Source organism: Salvelinus fontinalis, chromosome 5 (assembly GCF_029448725.1).
Source record: "Salvelinus fontinalis isolate EN_2023a chromosome 5, ASM2944872v1, whole genome shotgun sequence".
In the NCBI taxonomy this organism is placed as follows: Eukaryota; Metazoa; Chordata; class Actinopteri; order Salmoniformes; family Salmonidae; genus Salvelinus; species Salvelinus fontinalis.
The window spans coordinates 6,596,098-6,614,246 of NC_074669.1; the positions used below are offsets into that span (position 1 = coordinate 6,596,098).

Below are 18,149 nucleotides of genomic sequence, written 5' to 3' on the forward strand. Positions count from 1 at the left end.
CTAGACCCACTCCAATTTGCTTACCGACCCAATAGGTCCACAGACGACGCAATCGCAACCACACTGCACACTGCCCTAACCCATCTGGACAAGAGGAATACCTATGTGAGAATGCTGTTCATCGACTTCAGCTCAGCATTTAACACCATAGTACCCTCCAAACTCGTCATCAAGCTCGAGACCATGGGTCTCGACCCCGCCCTGTGCAACTGGGTCCTGGACTTCCTGACGGGCCGCTCCCAGGTGGTGAGGGTAGATAACAACATCTCCACCCCGCTAATCCTCAACACTGGGGCCCCACAAGGGTGTGTTCACAGCCCTCTCCTGTACTTCCTGTTCACCCACGACTGCATGGCCATGCACGCCTCCAACTCAATCATCAAGTTTGCGGACGACACTACAGTGGTAGACTTGATTACCAACAACGACGAGACGGCCTACAGGGAGGAGGTGAGGGCCCTCGGAGTGTGGTGTCAGGAAAATAACCTCACACTCAACGTCAACAAAACAAAGGAGATGATTGTGGACTTCAGGAAACAGCAGAGGGAGCACCCCCCTATCCACATCGACGGGATAGTAGTGGAGAAGGTGGAAAGTTTTAAGTTCCTCGGTGTACACATCACGGACAAACTGAATTGGTCCACCCACACAAACAGCGTTGTGAAGAAGGCGCAGCAGCGCCTCTTCAACCTCAGGAGGCTGAAGAAATTCGGCTTGTCACCAAAAGCACTCACAAACTTCTACAGATGCACTATCGAGAGCATCCTTTCGGGCTGTATCACCGCCTGGTACGGCAACTGCTCCGCCCACAACTGTAAGGCTCTCCAGAGGGTAGTGAGGTCTGCACAACGCATCACCGGGGGCAAACTACCTGCCCTCCAGGACACCTACACCACCCGATGTCACAGGAAGGCCACAAAGATCATCAAGGACAACAACCACCCGAGCCACTGCCTGTTCACCCCGCTATCATCCAGAAGGCGAGGTCAGTACAGGTGCATCAAAGCAGGGACAGAGAGACTGAAAAACAGCTTCTATCTCAAGGCCATCAGACTGTTAAACAGCCACCACTAACATTTAGTGGCCGCTGCCAACATACTGACTCAACTCCAGCCACTTTAATAGTGGGAATTGATGGAAATTATGTAAAAATGTATCACTAGCCACTTTAAACAATGCCACTTAATATAATGTTTACATACCCTACATTACTCATCTCATATGTATATGTATATACTGTACTGTATATCATCCACTGCATCTTGCCATCTTTATGTAATACATGTATCACTAGCCACTTTAAACTATGCCACTTTATGTTTGCATACCCTACATTACTCATCTCATATGTATAGACTGTACACTATACCATCTACTGCATCTTACCTATGCCGTTCTGTACCATCACTCATTCATCTATCTTTATGTACATATTCTTTATCCCTTTACACTTGTGTGTATAAGGTAGTAGTGGAATTGTTAGGTTAGATTACTTGTTGGTTATTACTGCATTGTCGGAACTAGAAGCACAAGCATTTCACTACACTCGCATTAACATCTGCTAACCATGTGTATGTGACAAATAACATTTGATTTGATTTGAGTTGTTTCCACCTCATTTCAATGAAATTACGTTGAACCAACTTGGGATAGACGTAGAATTGACATCTGTGCCAGTCGGTAGCCTCAGTTCAGAATGACTGGGCTTATCACGACTTTTGGCCAACACTATAGCAGGGGGCGGATTGAGAACGTTCATAACAATGACATGATGCGACCGAGTGACAGGGGTGCAACCTATGAATTGGAAAGTCCCAGTAGTCCCCCCCTTTCAGTCTATTTTCTTCCGTTTGGTGCCTAATGAACACAACCCAGTTCTGTCCCACTCAAATTTGTCTAGAACTCTCCCCTAACTGTGTAGTCAGTACATAGGATTCAATTGTAGAGGCAGAGCAATGCAGTCGTGTTAATGATCTGCAGCCCAGACATCCAGGACTTTGTGCTAACATTAACTTTACTAGGCAATCCAAAGACTACACTTAAGATCTAAGTAATCATTCCTAGTATTTGGAACACACCGGCAAAGCACACACAGACACACACACACACACACACATACACTACTGTTAAAAAGTTTGGGATCACTTAGAAACGTTTTTAAAAAGACGGGTGTTTTGCGGGTACTATTTAATGAAGCTGCCAGTTGAGAACTTGCGAGGCGTCTGTTTCTCAAACTAGACACTCTAATGTACTCGTCCTCTTGCTCAGTTGTGCACCGAGGCCTCCCACTCCTCTTTCTATTCTGTTTAGAGCCAGTTTGCGCTGTTCTGTGAAGGGAGTAGTACACAGCGTTGTACGAGATCTTCAGTTTCTTGGCAATTTCTCGCATGGAATAGCCTTCATTTCTCAGAACAAGAATAGAGGGATGAGTTTCAGAAGAAAGGTCATTTCTTTCTGGACATTTTGAGCCTGCTAACAAAATTGCAAAAGGGTTTTCTAATGATCAATTAGCCTTTTAAAATGATAAACTTGGATTAGCTAACACAACGTGCCATTGGAACACAGGAGTGATGGTTGCTGATAATGGGCCTCTGTACGCCTATGTAGATATTCCATTAAAAAATTGCTGTTTCCAGCTACAATAGTCATTTACAACATAAACAATGTCTAGACTGCATTTCTGATCAATTTGATGTTATTTTAATGGACAAAAAAATTGCTTTTCTTTCAAAAACAAGGACATTTCTAAGTGACCCCAAACTTTTGAACGGTATTGTATAAATATACACACAAATGATCCTTTTCTATTGATCTGGCATACAACAAACTGTTTATCCTATTACAAACTGTATATCCTATTACAACATAGAAAAGGAAGGGGAAATGTCAATTATTATGACTTATTTAATGAGATAAAGATGGCGACGGCACAAGTATGATTTCAAGCAGGCTCGTCTCCTGGGAGCCACACACACAGACACACTCACGCACAGAGCAATGTGACAAACTTCCCAGCGCCCCTCTCAGTGTGATGCTACAGTCAATTTGGGAATTGCAATAAGATTTATTGTGTGGCTGCATATGGCAAATTCTTCCGTCTCCCGCTGGATGTCTGGGACTCTTATGTAGCAAGCACCGGCGCCACGCGTACACACCACAGCGTAGTGAGAATATGTGGCGGTCCCACCCACGCACGCACGCACGCACGCACGCACGCACACACACACACACACACACACCAGAGTTGGGCTCAATTCCGAATTTTGGAATTGACTCCCATTCAACTCATGGGTTGAAATTAAAATTGAATTGGCCACACCCCACAGGATGTAGAATTTTCATTTGAGTGACAGGAAGTAGAATTGAATTCAGTGCAATTCAAAGAAATTCCACTCAGAACATGAGATGTGAATTGAATCTGACAGGTCACACTTCCAGATACCAAAGAATATATCACTTTTCTCGGGGAACAATGTTCATAATACTCTTTTAACCTTAGTGCTAAAATAGCCAATTATATTTCCACCAAACATTGAATCTGTTTGGCTTCTTTTTGAAGGCCTCAGGGTCAATGAAGGTTAAACTAATGCATTATGGGAGAAGTAGTATTTTCCCCATATGAGACTCGTTTCAGGAAATTTGGTGTGTCGCACATCACTGCTTCAAAGGAGGCATTTAAATGTAACTTTTTTTTTTTTATCAAAATGCATTTTTTTGGCAGAAAGGCCTTCTGAAACATGTAAACTTTCATGTGCCTTAATAACATAATACAATTGTTAAATTACGAGCTTAGTTGGTTTAACCACGGAAAAAGTCAGGAACCTTCCCGCTAGCCATGATTGGCTGAGACAAATGGATGGGCTGGACATGTTGGGAGATGAGTTTGGATTGGTCTGCCATGTAGCATGCTTCTGTTTATAACATGAGTTGCTCAGTATGTGTTGATAGTCCTTTCTACTGCTCTGTTTTTGAAAGATATAATGTTAGCCATTGAGAACTACAAATGTTTCGCTACTTTTTCAACAACATTGATATGCTGTTTACCAGACGCTATCGAAAGATCCGTTGGGAAAAGTGATGGGCTACTTTCTGCACACACCATGGTCAGTGTGAACCGGAGTGACTTGACACAACGCTGGCCAAATTCTTTTTAGTTACAAACAAAACGGAGTTAAAGGTTATAGTCTGCCGTGAAGTGTTCAGTCATGTATACAGGTAAGAGTCTCGGTACATCTTCGTGGCTCACTAGCTAACGTTACTTTGTTTAATCTGTGTAGTAATATTATTCAAATCAGAACTCCAGTTGCATTGCTAATTATAGCATAATATTAGCTACATGTAGCTAATATTGTACCTAGTTGTTAGCTTTAGCCACCTGCAGATTCATACTACAGCTATGACAATGTTTGTATTGGTAGTAGTATGAGTTGGGATTATGTGGATTTATTGTTTAGCTAGCTAGCTAGCTAGCTACATGTCTAAAGAAAAGACTCCACTTCACCAGATGATTACATGACCCATCAAGTTAGCCAGGTGTGTCTGGGGATGATTACGACCATCTATTGTATTTAATGAACATGTGTACATCTCTAGACAATAGTGACTCATCCATTTAGCTAGATGTGGCTAGGGGGTGGTTATAGGATATTGCTACTATGCAAGTAACCATTTCACTGTACCGTTTACAACTTCTGTATCCTGTGCATGTGACAAATACACTTAGATTTGATATAGTGCGTGTTTACCAGAGACGGTAATGTGAACAACAACATGACCTGCACCAAAGTCAGATTAGGAAACATGACTAGAAATTTTTTATTTTTACCTGGAGTTTTTCCTTATTTAGTCTACTAATTTCGCCACTTTTAGTCTTGAAATCTTTGGTTGTTAACTAAACTATAGACTCATGTGAATCCTTAAAGAGATGGGTGGGGTTAAGGTTTAAGAAGGTGTGAATGATGCGGAATAGGTGTAGACAAAAAATAACTCTCCAGTAGGTGTACCAATACATTCAAGCACGTTTTTCTCAAAGGTTTATCAACTTTCAAAGCAGAATTACTTTCCCATTGTTCCTCAACTGCACAAGATGTACATTTGTTTACACTACACCTAATATATCCTGAACTAAAATATAAACGCAACATGTAAAATATTGGTCCCATGTTTAATGAGTGGAAATAAAATGTTCCATACGCACAAAAAGCTTATTTTTGTTATATTTTGTGCACAAATTTGTTTACATCCATGTTAGTGACCATTTCTCATTCGCCAAGATAACCCATCCACCTGACAGGTGTGGCGTATCAAGAAGCTGATTAAACAGCATGATCAATACAGAGGTGCACCTTGTGCTGGGGACAATTTAAAGGCCACTCTAAAATGTGCAGTTTTGTCACACAACACAATGCCACAGATGTCTCAAGTTTTGAGGGAGAGTGGACAGCTGATGCAACTGTGGGTTTGCCCAACCAAAGAATTCTGCATAAACTATCAGAAACCGTCTCAGGGAAGCTCATCTGCGTGCTCGTCATCCTCACCAGGGTCTTGATTTGACTGCAGTTCGGTGTCGTGACCGACTTCAGTGGGCAAATGCTCACCTTTGATGGCCACTGGCACGCTGGAGAAGTATGCTCTTCACGCATACATCCTGGTTTCAACTGTACTGGGCAGATGGCAGACAGCATGTAAGACATCGTGAGGACGAACAGTTAGCTGATGTCAATGTTGTGAACAGAGTACTCCATGGTGGCGGTGGGGTTACGGTATGGGCAGGCATAAGCTATGAACAATGAACACAATTGCATTTTATAGATGGCCATTTGAATGCACAGAGATACCAGGATGTATCAGTGAAGAGCACACTTCTCCAGCGTGCCAGTGGCCATCGAAGGTGAGCATTTGCCCACTGAAGTCGGTTGGCCTATGGTTCTTTTTAGTGCATTCATATTTTTGTTCAGTGTAGAAATTAGAGGGATTTGAATTTCACTTTATAATTGGCTCGGCCGTCGTTGTAAATAAGAATTTGTTCTTAATTGACTCACCTGGATAAATTAAGGTTAAATAAAAAAAATTATAATCCGAATTGTAATTCTGTATCCTGTTTAGTACTTCAATTCAAATTAAAGCATTGAATTGGAATTTATGAGACATTTTCAATTCCGAACTGAGCCCAACCCTGAAACACACGCACACGCACACGCACACGCACACGCACACGCACACGCACACGCACACGCACACACACACGCACACACACACACACACAAAGGATAACTCATTATGAAGGAAAAGAACAATAGGCCATGTTGAAATCGGTTCCCAAAATTATACGAATAGAAAGGGTAATTACCAAATATTATTGGACGGCGGGTGACATGGATGGGAGACGGTATACAATTGGAATGTATTATATACTTCTGTAGGATTACCATGGAAAAACAGCCAGTTTTGAAAGCAGTTCCTCCATGAAAACCCCAATTTAACCATTGATAATAATAGCTTGTGTTTGAGTCAATACTATTTCTGAGAAACCACCTTCTAATCAACAAATGTCGAACATTTCCTCTGATCTCAATTTATAAACACTGCTCTCTTTTCTTTCTCATCACACCATATTGAAAAGAGAATATCCTTCATATGGCATGTTCCTTCTTAGTAAATGTATGCATGGACTCAGTTGCTGCAACTACCTTCCTACTGTGTGTGTGTGTGTGTGTGTGTGTGTGTGTGTGTGTGTGTGTGTGTGTGTGTGTGTGTGTGTGTGTGTGTGTTTAGATCAGCTTGGTATTAGTCTCTTGTTTAAGATACTGCTTTAGTGTTATAATCATTAATAAACAAGTAAAAACGTACAGCAAAAAGTACATGTTGTCTTCTGTCCACTGATAAACACCTAATACAAGTCAATGATTAGATTCTGAATTTGTAAGGAAATCTCAGTCTTTATTTTTTTCTGATTGTCTTTCTCACCAAGTTGTACTGACACTTTTAGAGCCAACACCGGCTAATAAATACAAGGAAATGTTAAAATGCACAATTGAATTTCAAATACAATACTTAACACAAAATGTGTGGGGCCAAGAAAAATGACGTCTGCTTCTGTAGGTTGAAACTGACCGGTGGTCTGAATGTCCTTTGAATTTGTGTCAAAGGTCAGAGCACTTCAGGCAGCACTGAAGCTAAAACAACTATTTCTGCATAAATAATACAAATGTTACTAAACTGGAAATGTACTCAAATCTGGCGTCCAAACAGGTGATGTTTTGTTTGTCAGAATTTTGTCATTGTTGTTTTCTAATGACAACTTCACATTAGACAGTACTGAAATAATACCACTCATATCCAGTGCCTGTGATGCTTATAAAACTTGAAACAATGTCTTTGCATGAGGTGAACAGTACAGCTCTCATTTTTTCTGTAAATCAAGCTAAATCAAACTTCAGTCATAACAAAAATGTAATTTTCTACTAACCTGCAAAAATATAATTCGAATACAAATCACATACAAATCAACCAGAAAACAGAGTAACCTAAACCCGCCTAAAATAGAGATTGTAAAAGTATACATATTTTCAAAGTAGAGATGGGCATATGAAAATAGGACTTATGGGTATATTTTAATTTACCTGAAATATCTGTTTCAAAATATTCTTGCACTACATTTTTGAAATGCTAGAGCTAATATTGACCAATATTGATGTTATTTTTTTTTTGGCCAATGTACCAATTTTACAAAAACAAAACATTGGCTTGTATTTTGAAAACCATCTCTGGCTACATAATTGTAAACTGATCAATTCACAGAAACAAATCTGATCTTCTGTATCTAGGTACAATTACAGTAAATAAAACCTACATTAAAAAAAATATATATATATATATGGTGGCCCTACCATATAGATGAGTGTCGGGACCGCTCCTCTGCATTTTCCTGTGTGACAAATAGAACTATAAGAGTTCAACTTTAAGACTTATTGTGCCTATTATGATGTCCTGTGTCTTTATCAACATTTGATTTGCAGAGTCTATATAACACATTTTATTCACAACCTCTATACTCAAACAAAAGAGATTTCAAACCTAAAAGCCACTCCAGCTGAATGTCAGTGTACTGTAACAGTTTACCAAAATAACGAATTTGATCGTTTTTTGGCCCCTTTGCATTATGGATTATTTAAAGGGGAAGTTCAGGATTGTACAACTCGATGTTAGATTATTCCTCACCCTGAAAGTATTCTATGGGCCAGGAGAAACTGTAACCCATTGTTTTTTAGTTTTCTCTAAACAGCCAATACAAACTTATGCTAGATTCAAATCAGGTTAAGTGTTAACCGGCGAGAGCCGACACCCGCATAGCTGATGTTTTGGCGGTGTCGGAGGTGTAACTGCGTTGGAGCTGTCAAATCAGTGAGCAGCTGCTCTCGATCATTGTCACGAAGTCACACCCGTCTCACTCACGTTAGAAGTTCAGAACGAGAAAGTGCAGGCTGTATACTGTAGAAATAATGGCGCTCAAACTGAAAATTATTCAGTGAAAAAAATGTGGATTTCTATCAGCCTAATTGAGGTGTAAATTACATCTCACATTCCAGTGTTCGAACTTGTAAACAAAGCTGCATGGGATTCCTCTTAATGCGACTCCGTGTAGCCAATGGCCAATGTCTGCTTTAGGTATAATGCCAAGACCTTCTTGTGGATTTGACAGCGCTAACGCAGTTCCACCTCCGACACCACCAAAACAACCGCAATGCAGATGTCAGCTAAAGCGGCAGCTTTCTCCTAATAGGGACACCTCAGCAATAAAAACTGATTGTATAAGACTTTTTGCAGCATCAGCATTAAGACTAGAATATTTCTGAGTGATGTGAATGTAGGTTTGGCACATTTGAAGAAAAACTGTACAATATCTCAGAAAATAATAATTATAATAATAGGTATTTTCTCCTCTGTTTCATTGTCAGTCTGAAAATTTATACCACTCACTCGTATGAAATCAAAACACATTCACAAGCTGGCACAGCATACCTGAGCAAGGATATAAAACCCATCATAAACAGTAATGTAACATATTGTAAGCATTTGTGGAGAAAGGTGTAGATGTACTGTACTCATAATTAATAATAAGGTTAGACGAGAGCTAAGGATTTATATTCACTTTCAAATATTAAAGTCCTGACAGTCCAAGGTTTTGCAGGCAGTAAGTAACCTGTCAGGAAAATGTCCATGGAAATCCAGAAACCCACAATCAAAGGAAACATCATAAAAACTTAATCACACTTAAAATAAACATTTAACACCGATAGCTGTTGAGGACCAATTTCTGATGTCTCAGTCAAGTCCATGGACTCTCCTTTAAAAAAAACACACGCAGAAATGTGTCAGTTATCTCTTTGTTCGAACATTCTCTTCTCATTGCCCTAACTCTTACTAGTTCTTGTCTGTGTTGGATTGTCTTGTTCACTGTCTACCTGTCTGGAGGTTGTCTCAGCCCAATCACTTGGTACGGGATTGTTCAGAAAAAGTGTTCTTGTCCAAAATGGTAGTTTGAGAAACATGGGCGGTCGGTGAGATCTTCGAATGCTCAGTGTATGTCACATCCTGTCCAGATTCAATCAGAGAATGCTCAGTGTATGTCATGTCCTGTCTAGAGTTAATTAGAGCATGCTCAGTGTATGTCACATCCTGTCCAGAGGCAATCAGAGAATTCTCAGTGTATGTCACATCCTGTCCAGAGTCAATCAGAGAATGTATGTCACGTCCTGTCCAGAGTAAATCTGAGCATGCTCAGTCCGTGGTGCATCAAATCCCGGACAAACTGTTCCGCCCCCCTTGTACTGTTGAAAAGTTGTTGTGAGCAAAACCTCAGTCTCTGTCATATTGTCCTGCTTAATTTTTTTTCTAAAAGTTCAGAAGTTCTTCTGAGCAGGTTCAGTTGGCAATGACAGGCTCCCGTGTCTCGTGGTCGCTGCTGTAGTCCGATTTGTCCTCAAAGTCTTCGTACATGTCTATCTCGTCCCCCCCATTGACCGGGTGGTCACCGGTCACCATGGCAACCGGCTCGGGCTTGACCACGCCGAACGTGCTCTGGATGACAGGGATTGCGGGCTCGGGGCTGGCCGACGCACTGGAGCAGTCCGATGTCAGGTGCGGTGAAGGCGTGGCTGTCGCCATGGTGATGGCACCCGGGTAGAGGCCGCCAGCGCTGTTGCTGATGGGGATCTGAGGCTGTGGCCTGAGGTAGAGAAGAAGAAAGAAAGAAAGAAAGAAAGAAAGAAAGAAAGAAAGAAAGAAAGAAAGAAAGAAAGAAAGAAAGAAAGAAAGAAAGAAAGAAAGAAAGAAAGAAAGAAAGAAAGAAGAGAGGGAGGGATAAGGAAGGAAAGAGAGAGAGAGAAAAAGAGTGAGTGGGAGATAGAAAGAGAGTGAGAGGAGAGAGGGAGCGACAGAGATAGAGAAAGAGATTGAGTGAAAGAAAGAGGGAGAGAGGAGGAGAGTGAGAGACAGAGAGAAAGAAAGGGAGGGTGAGGTAGATGTAGCGAGGGAATGAGAAAAAGAGAGAGAGACAGAGAGGGTGTATTAGAAAGACAGATTAATTCTTTGCCAGACTGATTTTGAAAGGTGCATTAATTCTTCAGCTATTTAAAACAAGTTGAACAGTAGCTCACTCTTCTTTTGGACAAGCCTTAACACAGAGCTTCTGCCAGCACACAGTAATCCTGTGAACGTCAGCTAAATAACCGTTCCATAAATGGATGGAATGAAGGTAAACGCATATCACTCGAGCAAGCCCTCTGGCTCCTCAAATGAAGCACATAAACCAAGAAAATTGCTGTCAGTTTCCTCACCTAACAGTTCCTCCTCCCCCTTCTAGAAAACAATTACAGCAGAGAACAGACTTAAACTACTTAAAAACAACCCGGTTTTCATTATACGGCGAGCCTGGTTGAAATTGGTTATACCTCAACTTATAGCCAAGTTATTTGATTTAGTCATGAGTGAAACTCCAGCCGCTACAGCAAATCAGGCTTTGCTTTCGCTTGACCACACACAGTAAATGACAGAGTTAAGCCTGTGACATCTACCTATACCGCCACTCTCCCCAGTTAGCACATTTGGCTCCTTGGAAGATTTGGGAATGTATGTTTTTCATTTTACATTGGTTATGGGAATGAAGCCATAAGTTTCCTGACCGGTAAAATTGAACGTTTTTAAACGTTCTGAGAACAGAAGTGAACATTTTGCCCGTTCTGGGACTGTTTATTTTTAGGTTGCAGCGAGGTTCTGAAAACATTTTACTCTGGTTCCTTAAAAGTTTTCATGTGAGGTTTTATTAACGCTCTGAGAACGGAAATAGTAAGTTATGAAAACATACATACTGTGTATATACTGTGTATATATATATATATATATATATATATATATATATATATATATATATTTTATTGTATCCTTAACCCTTTACACTCGTGGGAATTGGCCTATGTGGATTGCGCTAAATTGAAATGTTCCTTACAGAAGAAATATGGAACGCATATGTATGAGCATGGTAGCAATTGAAAGGGAACAGTTAGGAGATTATGGGGAAATTATTCGACCAAAGTTCACCTTATACAAGACTTAATCCAAACATTACACAGTTGATTTTATGTGTATTTTACATTTACTGTACTTTCCACTGCATTTGTTGATAACGACATCTGAAAATACTCTGGACACATTCAGTAACATGATAAGAAAATTCCTGGAAAATGTGGGGTAGGTGCAACATGAGACAAAACAAATTGTCCAAGTGGCCACAAACCTCTCCAAAGTGTGCACAGTTCCTATGTAATTTCAATGCACTTTAATGACTCAAAGAAGAGTCTTCAACTATAATGTGATTTTTTGAGCTCTCCTAGCGGTGCCATTGAGGAACTAGAGCGAGCATACACTTACTGTTGTTGTTTACGCAATCCAAAAACAGACCATTTTAAATCACAATCTGGGTCAGATGGGCATCAATTGAAAGCTTGTTCTATTGTCAACATCTAACTTATAAAAGACGATCTTACGGTATTAGGCTTTCACAGAGGAATTCAGAGAAACACATCATCATTTGCGTGTTCCGTGGGTAATTTTCTTCACAATAGACAAACATAGGCTCATTCTCTTAAGGACAACCCAGGGTATGACACCATGTCATCTTGTAACTTTACATTAAACATAGTGATCATAAACTTTGACACTGTATATGACTTGAGTTTTATGATATGGAAACGTGAAGTGCACATTTGGACTCACGGATGTTTGGTTTCCTTGTATGACATCAAATTAGTATTTATTTTAAGCCTTAATGTCTCATCTTTCAAAATACATTGAGTCCTCTCTAATTCACAGCATTTCCCTCACTCAGACAACAAAATTCATTGCAAAAGTTGCCCAAATAGCGGGAGGGATGGGGGTAACTTCTTCTCGCGCGTGGTGCTCAAGTTCAGAACGGCTGTCAGTCAAAACCCATACAGCAATGTGAAGTGCAGAGCCTGAGCTCTGACATCATTTATAACATGTTACTTTACAGCCACTGCATTCCAATTTAGGCACTTATCAGTGACAAAATCTACCATTTTCAACCCACGTATACAGTGCATTCGGAAAGTATTCAGACCCCTTCCCTTTTTTCACATTTTGTTACTTTACAGACTAATTCTAAAATCTATTAAATTACTTTTTTCCCCTCATCAATCTACACACAATACCCCATAATGACAAAGTGAAAACAGGTTTTACAGAAATACCTTATAAATAAGTTTTCAGACCCTTTGCTATGAGACTCGAAATTGAGCTCAGGTGCATTCTGTTTCTATTGAGCATCCTTGATATGTTTCTACAACTTGATTGGAGTCCACCTGTGGTAAATTCAATTTTTTAGACATGATTTGGAAAGGCACACACCTGTCTATATAAGGGCCCACAGTTGACAGTGCATGTCAGAGCAAAAACCAAGCCATGAGGTCGAAGGAATTGTCCATAGAGCTCCGAGACAGGATTGTGTAGAGGCACAGATCTGGTGGAAGGGTACCAAAAAATGTCTGCAGCATCGAAGGCCCCCAAGAACACAGTGGCCTCAATCATTCTTAAATGTAAGAAGTTTGGAACCACCAAAACTCTTCATAGAGCTGGCTGCCTGGCCAAACTGAGCAATCGGGGGAGAAAGGCCGTGGTCAGGGAGGTGACCAAGAACCCGATGGTCACTCTGACAGCACTCCAGTGTTCCTCTGTGGAGATGGGAGAACCTTCCAGAAGCACAACCATCTCTGCAGCACTCCACCAATCAGGCCTTTATGGTAGAGTGGCCAGACAGAAGCTACTCCTCAGTAAAACGCACATGACAGCCTGCTTGGAGTTTGCCAGAAGGCACCTAAAGGCTTCTCAGACTATGAGAACCAAGATTCTCTGGTCTGATAAAACCAAGACTGAACTCTTTGGCCTGAATGCCAAGCGCCATGCCCGGAGGAAAGCTGGCAACATCCCTACGGTGAAGCATGGTGGTGGCATCCTCATGCTGTGTGGATGTTTTTCAGCGGCAGGGACTGGGAGACTAGTCAGGATCGAGGGAAAGATGAATGGAGCAAAGTACAGAGAGATCTTTGATGCAAACCTGCTACAGAGCGCTCAGGACCTCAGACTGGGGCGAAGGTTCACTTTCCAAAAGGACAACGAGCCTAAGCACACAGCCGAGACAACGCAGGAGTGGCTTTGGGACAAGTCTCTGAATGTCCTTGAGTGGCCCAGCCAGAGCCTGGACTTGAACCCGATCGAACATCTCTGGAGAGACCTGAAAATAGCTGTGCAGTGACGCTCCCCATCCAACCTGACAGAGCTTGAGAGGATCTGCAGAGAAGAATGGGAGAAACTCCCCAAATACAGGTGTGCCAAGCTTGTAGCGTCATACCCAAGCAGACTCGAGGCTGTAATCGCTGCCAAAGGTACTTCAACAAAGTTCTGAGTAAAGGGTCTGAATACTTCTGTAAATGTGATACTTCCGGGTTTAAAAAAAAATATATACATGTGTAAAAATGTTTTAAAAAACTGTTTTTGTTTTGTCATTATGGGGTATTGTGTGTGGATTGATGAAAAAAACTAACAATATAATACATTTTAGAATAAGGCTGTGACTAGGATTGCAAAATTAACTTTCAATAAATTCCCTGGTTTCCCATAATCCTGGTTGGAGGATCCCGGAATCAGAAGGGAATAAGTAGGAAATCTGGAACCCTCCAACCAGGATTTCTGGAAAAGTTTCTAGAATTTTGCAACCCTAGCTGTAACTTTCCTTTAATGTTTCAATAAGACTTTCAGTAACACTGCTAGCTTATTTTGGGTTAACTATTTGGAACTCCAACCACAGATAGGAAACATGGAAATTCATTTCCTTGGGCATTAATCATGCCAACACATTTTATTTTATTGGGACATGGCATCAGTGAGATTCAAACCTATGATCTTCTGTTCTCTATCCATTGAGTAAGTCCACTGCGACACCAGGATGAACCTAGCATGCCATGTTTTTTATGAAAATACTGTTCATTTATTTTTGTTTTTTTAACCTTTACTTAACATTTTAGTCTATTCAAAAAGACCAATTTCAAAGGAAACAAGCACTCATTAAGATCCGTGTGGCCAATTACTGGGCCACACATGAACACACTTAACAGGATAGAGGATAGAGACAGTTTTGTTGATGCTGAGAAATAATATTCTTAGAACATTCTCTTCATGTTCTGAGAATGGAATTTAGAACTTATGTTAATGTGTAGAATTCCATTTTTTTTTACATTCCCAGAATATTGCCAAGAACTGACTTAAAAGAGAATCATACCTTCTCTGAATGTTCTGAGAACATCGCTTAAGTCACAACATTTGAGAACTTAAAAATATGACATTAAAAAGATCCACATGGGAACTGTTCTGTGGAAGTACTCAAATTCACAAAAAAGAACGTTGTTTCTTAACGTTTTTGAAACAATTTGAGAACATGACTTTAGATGGAAACCTGAAGGAAACGTTATCCTGAAGTACTGAAATTCCCACAGAAGAACGTTGTTTCTTGATGTTCTTCGAACTATTTAAAAACATTCCCAATGTCAAACAAGTTGGAGAACATTCATAAATATAACCATGTTTGAACTTTTAAGAAACGTTCTGTTAAAGTAATGAAATACCCCAAAAATGATGTTATTTTTTGTAAAGTTCCTTATCTATCATGCACCATTCCCAGAAAGATGTGGGGAGTTGTATGCAAAATAACCATAGGACGACCACGCTCTCACCAAGCGCTAAGAAATATGGTTCTCAGAACATTGTGTGCTAGCTGGGTCTCTCTCTCCCTCTCTTTCTCAAACATCTGCTTACGTTTTATATCCTGGTAGTGTAATGTCTGTGTCCAATTTCTACCGCCCGCAAGCGCCCGCCATTGTCCTAATTTAATAAATGACAACTATTAAAAATCGTTCCAATTCAAAGCTGTGCCCCTGGTAAATCTATTGAAACGAGGCCCGCCGTGATGACTTAAAACACATCCACGCCTGTTTCCTATTAAGACCAAGCCACTAGTTTGTCTGAGTCTGAAATGGCACCCTTTTCCCTATATAACGCACTACTTTTAATCAGGGTCCCTGTCAAAACTAGTGCACTATTTAGGGAATAGGGTGCAATTTGTGACACTACCTTGTTCTCAGCGTTGCCTACAGTTTGACAGAAGAGGATGAGAAAAGCATAATGATAAGAGACCTCATTATTGTTAAACTAGTAGTTTGGATAACAAATTCAGCTCACAGCTCAGCACTACTGCTTGAGTGATATGGTCAGAGTCAGTACTTGGTACAGTGGGAATTAGCCAAACAAAGAACAACTTCCCTTAACAAAACGATTAGGACCAGTTGATTCAAGTGTACCATCCGAAAATGTGAGCAGTCCATGAAAAAATATTAAAGGGATTGTTGATCCCAGGATCACTGTTTACTTATCACTTTAAACGTAGTATTAAAAGGGAAGGTGCAGTTGCTACATCCACTTTTGGACTTATAAATTAACTATATGTACCCAATGATTCTTGACTAATATAACTTATAAATGCCTCATGAGCTTAGTTCAACTGTCATACCCCATCAGATCCCAGAATATAAGCTTGTTTAACTCCAACGTTTGTAAAGAAAGTAAATGTAAACAAAACACTATACAGCCTCAAAATATAGTTAAAACTATACTTTTGATATCATGGATGGTCAGTCCCAGCTCTGTCTATGAATTTGAGAATGGTTACAAATTTTGTCCAGCTCATCTGTCAGCTTTTTATCTAAAACAGGGGCGAGGAGAACACTTAGTTATAGTTTGAACTGCTGATTGCTGCTTTAAAGGCTAATTACACTCCAAACAGTTTTCTGACTTCAAAATAAGTCTAATGTCAAGATGAATTCACATACCACTCCATCGGTTATGTTTTCACAGCTATATTCAAATGATTGAACAATATCTCTTTGTTATGGAAATCACATGGTGCTTATCTTTTTCCATTTTAGATTGTGGCGTAGAGCTGAATCGACACAACAGATGACCTGGGACATGGATTTATGTCAACAGAAGACTATTTTGAGGTTTGAAAACATCTGACACAATTGGATTTTGGAGTGTAATGTCCCTTTAAGTACACTACCAGTTAGCCTAAAGAGTTTATCCCAGTAGATGAGTTGGAGTGTCTCTCTCTTACCCCACACTGAAGAACTGCCTCATCTCCTGACGCCGCGAGCGCATCATCTGCTTGTACTCCCCGATGCGCAGCTTCTTCCCGTCGATGATGCAGGTCCTCTTGGGCCGGGGCTTGTACTTGTAGTTGGGGTACTTTTCCAGATGGTTCTTACTGAGACGGGCCTGTTCCTCATAGTATGGCTGTTTCTCCTGGTTGCTCATGGACTTCCAGCGAGAGCCTGTACATGGATAACGGGACACACGCACCAAGAGTCAGGGTTGAAACACAAACTACAGCGTAAGGACGAACGCACACACAAACAAACACACTCACATGTTCACACACACACACACACACTCAAAGACAGCATGAGGGTATTGGTGTTCGAAGAGTGTATTGGAGTCAGTTTGTCCAGTATGGTCCTGTTAATAGGTATTTTTCATCATTTAGTGGATTACAATGTTCTGTAAATTGATTGTTTATGTTCTAATAATGTGGTTAAATTAGCCATTGAACTGTATGTGTCAGTACTTCCACTGCAGTAAATCTATACTGTCTTTCTTCAGTCACAGCAGGACATCTCTTCAGGTAGGAGCCTCTAATAGGAGAAACTACTAGTCTTTAGGATTGGCAGGGGATCTCTGATACATTGTGTTCTCCACATGTCTCTCCTATAAGCACCCAGCTGACAGAACAAGTGGACAGGTCCGTTACCGCAGGAATGGAGCACATCTGCTTTCTGACAACCCATTATACACACCGCAGATAGGACACACACAGAGAGGAATCCAGGACTGCGTCCCAAATCGCACCCTATTTCCTAGTTAGTGCACTACTTTTGACCAGGGTTCTGGTCGAAAGTAGTGCTCTTTATAGGGATTGGGGTGCCATTTGGGATGCATCTAGGAATCTGTTTACCAACGTTTATCGAAACTCCCTTATTTTTTTACTAAGGAAACAGGAAACAGTGAGGACACTCCTTTTTTTCATCATGTCCCTCGTCTCCAGCTGTGTTATTGTCTGGGCAGCACACACTCCATCCTCTCCTGATCGCCTCTCAGGTCTAGCGTTTCCCTGGTGTCACCACAAGCAAACCGCTAGCTAGGTAAATATCCGGAATGTTCTGTCTGATAGGTGAACTCTGACCCTCAATTCTTGACCCCAACTTCGAGTGATGAGGTTTGAGCTATCAAATTCTTTAGAAAGATAACTTCAGTGATATTGAACAATGGTCTATGGATGAGAAAAGTGCAAAGATTGTATTTCTTTAATTCAGCGTTCAGTTTGCATCTCAAATATTTTAGCAAACAAAGTCATTTAATACCATTTGCTCAAAGCCAAACATTTTAGCCTAGTGGAACACCAATTCACGACAGAAAACTATTTTCTCTCTAAGTATATACAAAGCTGTAGCTAAAGACCTAAAGACCAG

At 40.7% G+C, this 18,149-nt stretch overlaps 1 protein-coding gene across 4 annotated transcripts in view; it reads right to left on the minus strand.

Annotated features, from left to right (window-relative positions):
• Positions 1-6,918: 6,918 nt before the first annotated feature.
• The window catches only part of LOC129854990 (transcription factor SOX-6-like), a 184,290-nt gene continuing 173,059 nt past the window's right edge, over positions 6,919-18,149 (minus strand). For all 4 annotated transcript variants that reach the window (XM_055922213.1, XM_055922214.1, XM_055922211.1 and 1 more), the window contains 2 exons: positions 16,739-16,955; positions 6,919-10,228 (listed from right to left, as the gene is read on the minus strand). In XM_055922213.1, coding sequence (XP_055778188.1) covers positions 9,925-10,228; positions 16,739-16,955 — 521 coding nt within the window. In that variant the 3' untranslated portion in view covers positions 6,919-9,924. The remainder of the gene's footprint in view (positions 10,229-16,738; positions 16,956-18,149) is intronic.